At 40.2% G+C, this 12,916-nt stretch overlaps 1 protein-coding gene across 3 annotated transcripts in view; it reads right to left on the bottom strand.

Moving 5' to 3' along the window:
* Positions 1–12,605, bottom strand: part of DENND1B (DENN domain containing 1B) — a 179,804-nt gene extending 167,199 nt beyond the window's left edge. For all 3 annotated transcript variants that reach the window (XM_072932638.1, XM_072932641.1, XM_072932639.1), the window contains exon 1: positions 12,490–12,605. In XM_072932638.1, coding sequence (XP_072788739.1) covers positions 12,490–12,590 — 101 coding nt within the window. In that variant the 5' untranslated portion in view covers positions 12,591–12,605. The remainder of the gene's footprint in view (positions 1–12,489) is intronic.
* Between the last annotated feature and the right edge of the window lie 311 nt (positions 12,606–12,916).

The raw sequence follows: 12,916 nt of genomic DNA, 5'->3' as shown, positions 1-12,916 counted from the left end.
TCAGATTACCTATTTTCCTATAGATTTCTACTGCTGCACAGCAAATCCACTTTGAAACTGCAGCTGGTCTTTGGGCACACAATCACATGAGCAAGCCAGGATGAGTCCTGAACAACTGTGGTGAGGAACAAACAGTTCACACTTTAAAACACAACTTTCTGATCATTTTGTCAGGAATAATAGGCTCTGTAAGAGACAGGATATACTGAAAAGGCTAAAAAAGTTAAACTGACTAGTATTTCTATAGCAGTTTTGCTGTAGAATAATCCAAGAGAAAATGTCTCAATGTACTTGCTTTCCAAAGGGGTCCCAAAGGAGGAGTCCAGATTGCAATTCATGTCTAGATTGTCTGATTTATGAAGATACTCATCTGCCAAATCCAGCAGCAGCCTGCAGAAATTAATCCCAACAAGCTAGCATTATGAGAAAGCTAAATGTGATTCTCTATCTCCTGGGCAGAGAACTAAAAACTGGAAGATTAAATAACCTATTGCATAGCACTGAGCAAGACACTTGCAACCTCAGACCACAGCAATGGAATTCCTGCCTCAGTATTTCAGATCAAACACTATCTTGGTCTGTTGCTTATTTCTAAAAGATATTTTTTTTCCAGTTCAACAGATCTTAAGGAACAAACCAACCTTCTACAATCTCCTAGTTGTTTACTGGGCTTTTTTTAAAAGTCAGTAAAATAGTCATTGTAAAATAGTTAATTATCACATAAGTATTTACTCATTTTAAGGGCACCTCAGATGATAGCAGGCTGGAGGCCTGATGTAACCACTCCACTTGCAGAGCAAAGCTCTTGCACCTACATAACCACTCTGCACTCAGTGGGTCTATACACATGGGTATGTAAAGTCCTGAACCTGTGGCAATCTGCTTTAACTACTCAATAGGCGTTAAACATCCAAATTTATATTTGTATAAAGCTTCAGTGAAGCTGAAAATGGATGCCTGCCCTTACTGTCTTGTGTAATACAAGAAATATGAACAGAAAAATGCAGAGAAACTTGCTAATGTTTGACTGAAGACATACATTATACAGGCACTCAGAACCAAGGGACCCTCACCCTCATCCCAGTACAGGTACCTGCAGCTAGCATTAAGAAACAAAAGGTGTGCAACAAACCTATTACAGGGAGGTAGAATTATTTATCAATGGTGTAATAAACTATCATGAGATAAGAAAGGCCAGCATAGTTAAAGATATAAAGCTTTTCAAAATGTGGAAGAAGCACGAGAAGAGGTTCTGCTAAGATGACTTCAATAACCTACTACTGAAACCCACTCATATTAGGGAGCTGAACACTAACAAGAAATCTATAATGAGCAATCTTAATTTTGCTCACATGAACCAATGTTTTCTACTAATGATGTGAAAAAGTTATTCCTGAACATGGCAGCTGGCAGATTTCTTTATGAAATAATTATCAAATTAACAATCAAGGTTACATTAGACTTTTAGAAATCACGCTATAAGAGAGTTGCACATGCAAACTAAATTTGAATTATCATAACTTGCTCAAGTTTAGTTAAATGGGAAAAGAAACAAATTTTTGTCTCTAACTATGATTTCTATTTCATAATAGCAAATTTTAAGGAAGGGAAGCTAAGTGAAAAAATTTCCTGAATTCATTCAGAATATTAACACTAGAGCCTTGGAATTTTCTTAAACAAAATTTGCTAAAACTATCTGGAATTGATAAGTGAGAAAAACTCTAGGGAAAGGACTTCATAAGTAGCCACAAGATAACCAGTTTCAAAGGCATTTTAGGAATAAGAACAGAAGCTGATACAAACTGGAAAAGCCAACATACAATAGAGGAAACAAGAGATTCTCATGCCAGATGAGATTTCCAGTAGAAAGAAGCAAGTGGTTCATCTAGCTTGGGAAAACCAAGGCTGGGAGGGCAGCTGATCCAATTTCCCAACTATCCTTGAAGCTGCTGCTATCAAAAGCTTTTAGCTTAAGTTATAATAGCAACAGTTCAAGGAACTGGCTAAAAAAGTAGTCTTCATGGAGATTTAAAAAGGAAATAAGGTTTTTTTTCAGAGTACTGAATTATAAAAGGATAATGACAGTGCAGCTTCTTGGGTCAGGGCAGAAAACAGCAACTGAAAAGATCACTCCAAACCTACAGCCCAAGCTCCTATCTTTAGCCTAGAGCTTTGCCCTATTCTAAACACCCTAATAAGTAAATGCAATTTATTGTGTTTTATCAAGTTGTACAAGACATCTTCAGGGAAAACAATAACCCAGCTCTTCTGCATGTTTTTCTCAGAGTCAGGGACTGGAGCCATGGCATTTGGATGAAAAAATCTTTATTCTTGCCCAGTTTTCTTCTGTGGAGCCAAAGTGTCTGATTCTGCTGGCATCCAGTTTCAGTTCTGATTTCAGTCCCGTGAACCTGGTAACTCTGGACTGTGATCTTTTACACCACAAAATTTCTCACTGTCTCTGTAGCCAAGTTTATCATCATCATTTCTCACAATAAAGCAGTGCTGCTGACTGTTTCAGATCATTTCTCACTATAGTTTCTGGCCTTCCTATTCTGAAGTTCACAGAACTGACATGTAAACTGGTTTTCTCCTTTACTCCTCTCTTTCCCCAGTTGTACAAAATCACTCTAAAGATCACGTCATCTGTTTCAGTCGTCTTTGCTTTTGGCAAGTAATGCTTCAATATCCATTTCCTGATCCTATTCCTAAATGATCATAAATAGAAAAACGTGAATATAAATATGCCAGTATGAAGTCAATGCCAAATGACTCCTATGTCCCAAATGTCCTATATAATACCAATATAATCTACATTTCAAATCCTGCAAAAGGTTTTTGCATTTGCATTGTCACCACAGGCTCCATGAAGCTGAAACTGGAGTGCCTTTGGTTCTATAGCACTCCAGCCCATCCAACGGGAAGAGTGCAGCTTTAGATTTTTAAACAAAAAACCAGAAGGACCACATTTTCTACATGGCCTCAAGCTGCAACATAGGCAGACCTAAACTTCACATGGGTAAGCATGTCTTATCCCATGGTCTAACAGGAAAACAAGGGACAAGTTCTCTTCTGACTTTGAGAAAAGAGTAGTGGTTTGCAAGAACATCAAGGTTTAAAATGATTAATTCAGAGATGCAGACTTTGCATTATGTGATAGCTACATGCTCTTTATATTTCTCTTTTAGTCTTGATCTTTCACTTTTAAAGTGTGCCTGGCTGAGAGAGCACCTCCTTTTGTTATGGGCCAGGGAAAACTGATTGCAACATTTGCTTTCTCATAAGTTCCAAGGGGAAGGTGGGGGGGAAGCATCGACCTAGTGTATGGTGCTTGATATTTTTCTAAGTTAACAGAAAACAAAATAAAAACCTGCACCAGCAAATTGCTCTTAAGTCATAAGGGTTGAAGGTATGAACAGCCTGATGGGTTAACAGACACCCCTACTTTTAATGGTGGAAGATCTTAATGGCATTCAGCACATTTTTCCACTGATTTTAATGACACCAGGATTTCATCTTTCATTCTCAAGGATTTTCATTACACCAATGCATATATTACAGTCCACCACCCTTATGGGCTGCTGATGTAAGGAGTCTCATCCCAGTCTGGAAAAAGGGTGATTTTTTGATGAGTCCTTGTATATTCTCTGTTGCCCATCCAGCTTGTGCTGGCATCCACATCCTGGTCAGACACCACAGAGCCAAGGGACAGGGAAATTACACCTTTCCTAGCAGTAAATGAACATGCTCATCTGGAAGAACCTTTAAAAAGCTCTCTTTTTAAAGAGGAGGTAGTTTTCTGCCAATTCGGTGCTCTGAACAAGCCCCACAGATGGTGAGGCAATTTCCAGAGCTGGTAGAAAAGGAAGAGCAGGATCATCCCTGGCCAGTGGCCACTCCAGCAGCTCCACCTCTGAGGTGAGGGAGAGTTTTCCAGAGGAGCTAAAATGAACCATAACTCAGCTACTGAGAAGTTCAGGCTCAAAAGAAATGACCCAGTAGGTGGAGATTTCTTTAGAAAACATGTAAATTATTATTTTCTGATGCAACAGCTGAACTTCTGTTTTAGGAGAAAATTATTTTGTGTTCTATTAGACCGCTTATTTAGGGATTTGGCATGCTTACTTCGAGGAGGTGCTACAGCCTTCATTCTCATTTCAGCATCTCAGACCTTTGCTTCCTCCACACAGACGCTGAGTTCGTTTCCCAGGCAGGATATTCAAGCACAGGGAGAGCATCTGCTTGCAAGCAAGCAGGAACACACTAAGGAGAGGGATCAGATACTGACACAAGCATTCCCTTCCAGACCTGTACCAGGTCACTGCAGTCTGCCCCAGGCCACACATGGCTTTCTGGAAGCATCAACCCCTCGGTCAATGAAAAGGGCCATTTGTTCCCAGTACCAGAGAGCTGCTACAGCACAGCACTGGTGCTCAGGGGAGGCACTGAGCAGATGCTCTGGGTCGCTGTTTGGTGGCCTGGGCTCTGGCATTGCTCACTGCAGCTGTTCTGTTCTGTACATATTCAATACACTTAAAATCTGTGCTAGTGTCCCTGCCCAGCTGCCCAGCACACTAATGCCACAACAAGAAATGTATTGAAGTGAACAGAGCAGAAGTTAAGTCTGAATGGAAGGTGGCCCCATTTCCTCCATCACAAAAACGAGCTCCAGATGAGTTTCTCACTCATCTGAGCCAGAGGCTGCCCTCATGACCAGAGCCACCACCACTGAGGTTTTGCACTCCCAGTGCTTTCAGAAGCAATACAGCTTCAGCAGTTGCTTCCCTAACATCCAGCTTTTCTTCCCCTCACTAGCATGAGTGCTACACGAGGCCATCTTACAACCCAGCACCAGGATCCTATTTCTGGCCCTGAGGTATGTTCATTTGATTTGGCATGCCTTCACCTATTCTAAAACCAAACGTGTGCTAATGCTACAGGCTGACCACAGCTTTGCTGTTCTGCACACAGCAGTTACCTGTGCTGAGTGTCCACATTAGCCCCCTGAGTCTGGACTAATGCACAAGGAAGAGCCCTAGTCCCAGCTGCCAGGGAGGATACCGTGGACCCTTGCCAGGTTCAGTTCAATTCCCAGCAGCAGAGCAATCCATACTTTCCAAATGAAGAAGGACAAGTTTAGAAGATGCCATAGCAAGGCAGAAAATAACTATTTCATGAGAGGTTTTGTAGTTCCCCCATTTCTTTTTGTTCCGCTGCAGAAACGTCACAGTTGGTTTCCTTCATCCCAGATGACTGACCAAACAGCTCAGGATCACAGAGCTACCCTGAGGGCAGTTTCTGGATTGTCACCAGGTACCAGAAAACTGTCATGTCAGGCTGTGTGCGACTTTGGATCCCTGGGTCTTGAATGCAAGTGCTAGACTAATCATCCATTTCTGTTTACTGTGGCTATTGACAAAGGGCACTCAATGCCATTTAACTTGCATGGTAAACATAAGTGGTTCTGTAAAATGGGAATTTTAATTTGACTTGTAAAACAAGATTTTTCAGAAAACTCTGTGGCTGAGTTGCTCATTTTAATAGGACTTTCAATATAAGTTCTTAATTCAGACAAGTTTGAGGTTCTCAATCAATTTTCTAATCACGGTCTGAGTGCAGCAACAGGCTGTGCAGCCATTTCCCACCAGCTCTGCTGCTCAAAGCTGCTTGTGGTAGAGTGTAGCTGTTCCTTCTGGGATTGAGCTTGCATGAAAAAGCATTGTAAGAAACTCCACTCCTTCACTTGGGGAGTATTATTTTATGGGTTTTTTAGAGTAAAAGTTTTCTGCTAAAAATCTTTGTCATGAGAGTGACTATAAAAATAAAGTTCGGTTTCCAAAATTCTAATAGTCTGTCAAGTATTAAAATTGTGTTTGAAGAGTCACAGCAACTATTACTTTTTAATGATTCAATTTTTTTTTTAAATGCTTCAAGGTTGTTGCTATGGAGTACCTAGATCACCTGCAGCTATAGGAATAAGCATTCTGTAATGTATAATGAATGCTGAGGCTCTACTTAGTTTTGCCCAGGGCTTGTTTTGCCTTAAAATGTTGGGGGTTGTTTTGGGGTTGATTGTTTCAGTAACATTTGTGGTAGTTTTAAAGGGCTTAAATACAGTCCAAGGAGAATTCTAGTACTGGTGTTTTACATTTTTCTATAGTGAATACCAAACTCTTTTGCATAGTTGATATTCAACTCATCCCAGAGCAGTTTTAGCAGAAAAATTACCATTTATAACTTTATAGCTAGGACTGCTGGTAGGCAGAATAATGTGGAAATAGATTGATCTTCCCTTCCCCTGGGACACAAGAGAAATTAAAATGTTCCCTGTCCACTCCTAGCTTAGATGAGATGCTAACAAGAAGCAGGGAACTCTATACACTGTCAAGTCCCTATTTCAAAGGGAACAGAACATTTACACTTTTATGAATAGTGCTGAGTGCCAAAGGTATTGGATAAACATACATCATTTCCGTGCAGTTTTATGAATCATTCTGTAGCATGGATTAATCCCAGATGGAATGGGAACATCACCTTTGAAATGAATACTGCTGTCTGAACCTTATTGACTTCTGCTGCCCAGAACCACCACAGCCCTTTAATATTCACAGAGAAGGTACAGCTCCCTGTCCTCTCTCATCTCCTGAGAGACAGCCCTCCTCCACCTGACAACTGATGCTAGTTTAGATGCTCAAAAAAAAAAAAAAAAAAAAACAAACAAAAAAAAAAACCTTAAGAACCCATTGGCTGCAGGCCTGCTGAACAGATTTTTTCAAGTTTTTAGATATTTGAGAATACCATGTTATTTTCATGGACAGATGGACGATGTAAGTACAGTTAGGCATGAAGCATTTGGTTTCTAAAGGCCCTTGCTTGCCTACACAGACAGGTAATTGCTCAGCACTTCTAGAAGGCCCAGAAACAGAGGTGTGAGTGCTTTTGAAAGCACTTCTTTCACTGAGAGAAGATCACCTAAGGCCAAGTTGTTGTTTTGTTTTTTTTGGAGCAGCAAAAGGTACCTTAGCTCTGACCATACTTGCTCTGAGTGTCCAATTCAACTCCAGCCACAACTCCTGAATTCCACCAGCCAAAATAGTTCAAATCCTGAAACATTCAATTATTTCAAGTAGTTACTACAGTCCTTTAGTGTTCAATATTTACTGGAGAAAGTAAACAGAAAGGTGCAAAAAAATGGAGCTCTGCTGCTTGATTCACCTTTCCCAACAGTGGCAATGCTTCTGTGTGAACTTTAGTGGGGGTTCAAGAAACCCAATACCTCCAAGCACAGCACCATTACCTCAGTGTAAAGCAAACCAGAGCCAGTTAATTCTGCAGAACTAACTACTCTGGGAAATCTCAAAGATCAGTGACAGAATGGCTCACAAATTCAATGGGATGAGGACTAAGACAAGCTGTAAATAAGCATTAACTCCCAAAATACAGGATCCTATTCACTTACACCTTCTTTAGACACACAGGATCTCCTAGACATCCTTAAAAGAAGTTTGCAAGTAAGTAGATAAAAGAGGTTTTTCCCATGGATGACAAAGGGAAATCTCATGCAATGACATCTCATGTAATGGCAAAGTTCAAAGCAGCATTTTTGGAGCATCTCTTCCAAGTTCTCACACCCTGAATTTTGTATGCTGGTTGCTAAACATGAGGCATCTTTACACAATGCTATGCAGAAGAACCTGAGTGCTCTCTACAAAAAGCTGATCATCCGTCACTAAGTTCCAACTCCTGGTACACAGATAATTTTCAGAGACAAGTTTTCTTTATTTATTTTTTTTTCCTTGCCAAAGCCATGCAATTCATCAGTAGTCTAGGTTAGGTTTGTAATATATTTGAGTTACCTGCCACAAGACCCTATTGCTGAAATAAAGGGCAAAAAGAGCACAAGAAAACTATCCAAAATAGCCATTCTCTCATCCTTGTCTGAGAAACATACACTAAATTTTTTTTATCCTAATAGAATATTTTTACTAAGATAATTTAAAAACCTAACCTTTTCTCTATTAGCTAGCAATATGTTCTAATAAATACATCTTTCAATTCCTTTGCAAATCAGACTAATTATTTCACTATTAAATAAAATAGACATTTTTGACGTGTCTTTTGCCCTTTAAAATTATTTTATTCTTATGGGATTCAAGACACTGCCCCTTAAATCATGCCAGGGGCATGTGAATGATAATGCAAACGGAAGCAAGGTCTGAAAAGATTTAGATTAAAAAAATCACTTTAATTTTAAAATGTCTTAAAGCATAAGCTCAAAACTGTAAATAAGTATATAACTATTGTATATTAAACCAACCAAAATTTTTAAAAAAGCATCAAAACAACCTTCCCAATTTACTTATTCTTCACTTTTTAGAAAAATATTTTAAGTATGCAATAATAAATCATTATCTCACATTTTTCTCATACTGAATGAGATCCACATATGTTTTCAGGGGTTATACATGGTATCTGTAATCCTCAAACTAAGATCCTGTTTGGGGTCCCATCTTGTCTTCTACAGAGAGCTCTTACAGATTGTAAAACAAATCACATTCTGTCATAATTTCCAAACACTTCTTAGTCACTCACAAGAAATTGGAGGGAAATATATTAAAAACAAACACACAAAAGAAACAGCTAAAGAACAAAAGCAGCCCATATCAGAGTGCAAAAAGTAGCAACATAGCAGCAAGCAAGGTGAGAAGAGATATTTACAGAGAGGCTGCATTTAATCATTAGAAAACATTTAATATATACACCAATGTTTTCCAGCTGCCTAAACCCCAGTAATTCCTGCATAAGCCCCACAAGGAATATATATAAGCTATTTCTTTGGCACAGAACTATTTTAACATTGTTATAGTTTATACCTGACTTACAAGCCAGTTTCTGGTCACTGTGTACTACAAAAGATTTTGCCTTTCCTCCGAGTTGCAAGACAAAGAGATGAACTGCTGTGCATGAGCCCTGGGTACATTTCAGTTGGGGATGTTTCTCTGACAGTAAGAGACAAGATGAGAGCACAGACAACCCGCAGTACTCCAATGAATTAACATCAGATGACTTTGGTGGCTGTGACAAGCAATAATTTGAATCCAAACCATGTAGAAGGCCTAATTCTGTTCAGGCATAAATTGGAGCAACTCCACTGAAGCAAATCCAATTTGCTGCAGAGGTACCACAGGATGCACACACGGCAGCTCTGGGCGCTGCACAGGGACACACAGGCTGTTTTCTGGGGAAACCCTGGGGCTGTGGGAAAAGATTCCCCACACCTTTAGCCACTGGATTGGCACCACCGTGGTGACAAACACCAATCCCAGCTCACCCTTCCACAGCAGCAACTTCTTTCTGCAAGGACTGCAAGTTACTGCAATAGCCAAAAATTGCCTTGACACCTCTCAGAGCTCCTGTCTTTATGGTGCTGGATCACTTCTCCAGCACCATAAAGAAAGCTGCAATCCTTCTCCTTGAGATCCTGTGTGACACCTGTGCCAGCTCCCCTCCTGCTCCATTTCCATTTCCACCTCCTTCCCAGCCTTCCTCTTCCTAAAGCAGTGCATAGGCAGGACTAACAGCAGGTTTTTCATCTTTTTGCTCAGTTTTCGGCCTCCTGGGACTCAGAGGTGGTGTCAGGGCATATCAGCACATGCACATGCATAGGAGGGAGGAAGGCCCTGTGCTCCCAGTCTGACCAGCCAAGGCAGGGGCAGTTTGCACATGGAGCAGTCCTTCTCAGTGCTGCCTCTCTCCTGAATGTCTTTGCCATTCTTGTTCATTCCCTCTGGACATGAGGACCTGAAGATATGGGCATTAATTTACCAATGCAATAGGATAACTCTACATTTTGGCAAAAACTCCAAGGCAGTTGTGTTGCAACCTATGTCTGCTGTGGCTACAAAAAGTAATTGCATATGCAAGTTATTCCAGAGATTTCATTAATCTGTTCCTAAAAATGCTAAGGAAGTGGGAAACTGTTTAAGGATACATCAAGAGAATCATTTAATTGTTATTTCATAGAGCAATGTGTCCATGTTTATTAAAAAGTTTCCCCCTAGCCATTGGTGCACCATTATCAAATTAAATAACATCTAATCAGGCTATTAGATTATTGTATTCTTTTATGAACCAGCAAATGCTTAATAGGTTTCATTTTAGAAACAAGAAGATTCATAATGCAGGAGATTAATGCTATGAAAAAAAAAATCTATATTAATATCTCTGAGCAATAATGGATATGAATTAATGGATAGATGACCTAGTTACAAAAATGTGATGTTTTAAAAAAAACTCAATATTATGTATCTTTAGACCTCATAATGTGAATTCTTTGAATATACTTCAATAAAGAAGCCTTCTGTTATGCAAAAATGTCATCCATTTTGACACAGAAACACGAGTTTTGTTTGAATTGAAAGACATGCTGATATGTTCCTCCCAGGAAGGGGGGTTATATGTGCTAATGGACTGGCATGCCAAGGCAGGCTGGGCAGTGCCCATTGCTGCCTGCCCGAGCCTCAGCCCGGAGCAGGACTCTGCTGATGGCCTCAAAGGGGTTTTCACCCCCAGAGCCGCTGAGCAGCGGCTGCCAACGCCAAAAGGAGGGGCTGAACGGGGGCAAAGAGGGGCAGCATTCCCACCGCCCCCAGAGTGCTCTGAGCACTACTGGGACAGCCTCTGCCAAGGAAAGGCTGGGGAAAGCACCAGCAGCTGCCCCCAAGCCCTCAGCCAGTCTACAACTCTGTGTGCAGAATCTCTAGTTTCTGTATGGCATATCTAAGCAATTCTATACTCTTTCAAAGCTGAATTGAGCACAGATTTCATCATTAGTTCCTTCTGAGAATAAGAGAAATGCCCAAATTACATGTCCTCTCATTAACAGCATTTTTCTTTGTCTTATACCACAATTTCTTCTGTTTGCTCAACCAATTATTCCTCCCTTCTCTACCCAGCTCCTACTATTCAGCTTCAAAGCAGTCATTTCCTACATTCCATCACCATGCAACAAAACTGCTTCAGAGCAAGATATTTCAGACTCGAGGCATTTAAATCAAGGTTAGACCTTGCAATTTTGCAGCAGTAATGCCTCCAGAAATGAAGCTAAGGCCATGTCGACTTCATAATTTTTTAATGCTGTCTTATTCCAGGATGGAGAATTTTTAGGGAAGCTTGAAAGACTGAGAAAAGAAAAACTGAATGTTTTTAGTAGCTTCCTGTTGTTTGTCTCATAATGCTATCACAGGGAATCAGTAGCTCAGAGTTGTAAATACTATCCTACCTCATCTCTCTGGTTGTTACTCAGCCAAGCCTTTCTAAAATATTTAAGTAATCATTCTCTCTATTAAAACAACAGATGGAATTCCCTACCTTCAATTTTATGTCAGGATTCTGCAGTAATTTATTAACAGCTTGAACTCTGCTCTCTTGAGGGTTTAACCTGATGGTTGAACCCAATTACATTACAGTCCTTTGTTCATCAAGGGACATATGTAATATGATATTAAATATGAAACAACTTGTGCCTGAATAATGTAGTCTTTGTGATACAAATTGATGGAGTGTGGAAGCCCAAATTCCAGGATCATAAACTATTCTTAGTTCTGATTTTATATCACAAAAATTCAGGACTAATTCCACTGCTGTCAGCTGACTTACTAATGTGAAACTGGCATAAATTAGAGCTGAATCCTGGTTTGTCTCTCTCATTATTGTCAAGGCATGCTGAAGTCCTAGTCGTGCACTCACAAGCTGGTTTATGACTCCCAGAAATCAGTATACATTTACATCAGTATATCTCTCCTCCATATCATCTCAGTCCCACCAACACAGGCTAGAGGAACCCCTCCACACACAGTAACCAGGCTGTAATTCCATGCAGCTCAGTGTCTCACCACGGCATGGAAACCTCCCACGCAGAGTGGGAAATCTGCTTTACTCTGGCAGTTATATTTGCCATTGTAAAATCACTCCTTTTAAGCTGACTTTGGCAGGTTAGGATATTGCTTTTTCCATTATGAGTCTTCCCTTCCTACCCTATTTTTTTCCTTCTTGCATCACGATGCAAGCCTTGAATGTTCGTTATTGTGCTTCTCCCACAGTTTGCTCCTAGTCCCACACTTTATGGATGACATGGCATTCCTGAGCTCTTCCATCTGGCTCATGTGCCCCTGCTTTTTACCTATGTTCCAGACACTTCCAATGCATTAAAAAAACTCCTATTAAGAAGTTAGGCCAATTAACATCTAATAGCCAGGGAACCTTATAGGCAGAAAACATCACTGGCTAAAGATATCTTACTTATTTTAAGGCCATTTAGATGTTCATCTCAAGGCTCAATATCCAGCTGAAGCATTGCTGACAAAACAGTTCCCCATTAACACAGGGGACTAAATGCATTTTTTTTTTCATGTTAAGTTATAATTACAGCAGAAAAAAAGTGTATTTTGAAACATCCAGCACACTGAAATCAGCAGGCTATCAGCATACCTGGCACACAATAGGAAGGACAAGATGGGTGGAATCACATCTCCCTGAAGTGCAGAACTCGGAAAACCCACACCTAAAGTGGGAGAGAATCCATCTATCATCCATGGTGGAGAAACAAGCACCTCAAAAGTATAAATAACGTGACTGGAGGACAGATGTTTCAGAGAGATTATTTGTACTTCAGAAGAATACAGTCACTTGACTACAAAGAGAGTAGCTGGCAGGTCAGGTATGGACACCAACAGTAGGAAGCAATTCTGCACATGGTACTCAAGGGGAACAATATGTATATTAAATATAACCATTTGCCCTGATGCTTTAAAACACCACTTTAAAACACCTGACCACAAGGTCCTGCTCAAAATCATCTTCATTAAAACAGTCCTTATATACTAAGTCTAGAGAAGGCCAGGAAGATCAGACCTTT

The sequence above is a fragment of the Taeniopygia guttata genome, chromosome 8, assembly GCF_048771995.1.
Source record: "Taeniopygia guttata chromosome 8, bTaeGut7.mat, whole genome shotgun sequence".
In the NCBI taxonomy this organism is placed as follows: domain Eukaryota; kingdom Metazoa; phylum Chordata; class Aves; order Passeriformes; family Estrildidae; genus Taeniopygia; species Taeniopygia guttata.
This window is presented reverse-complemented; position numbering and strand designations above follow the sequence as displayed.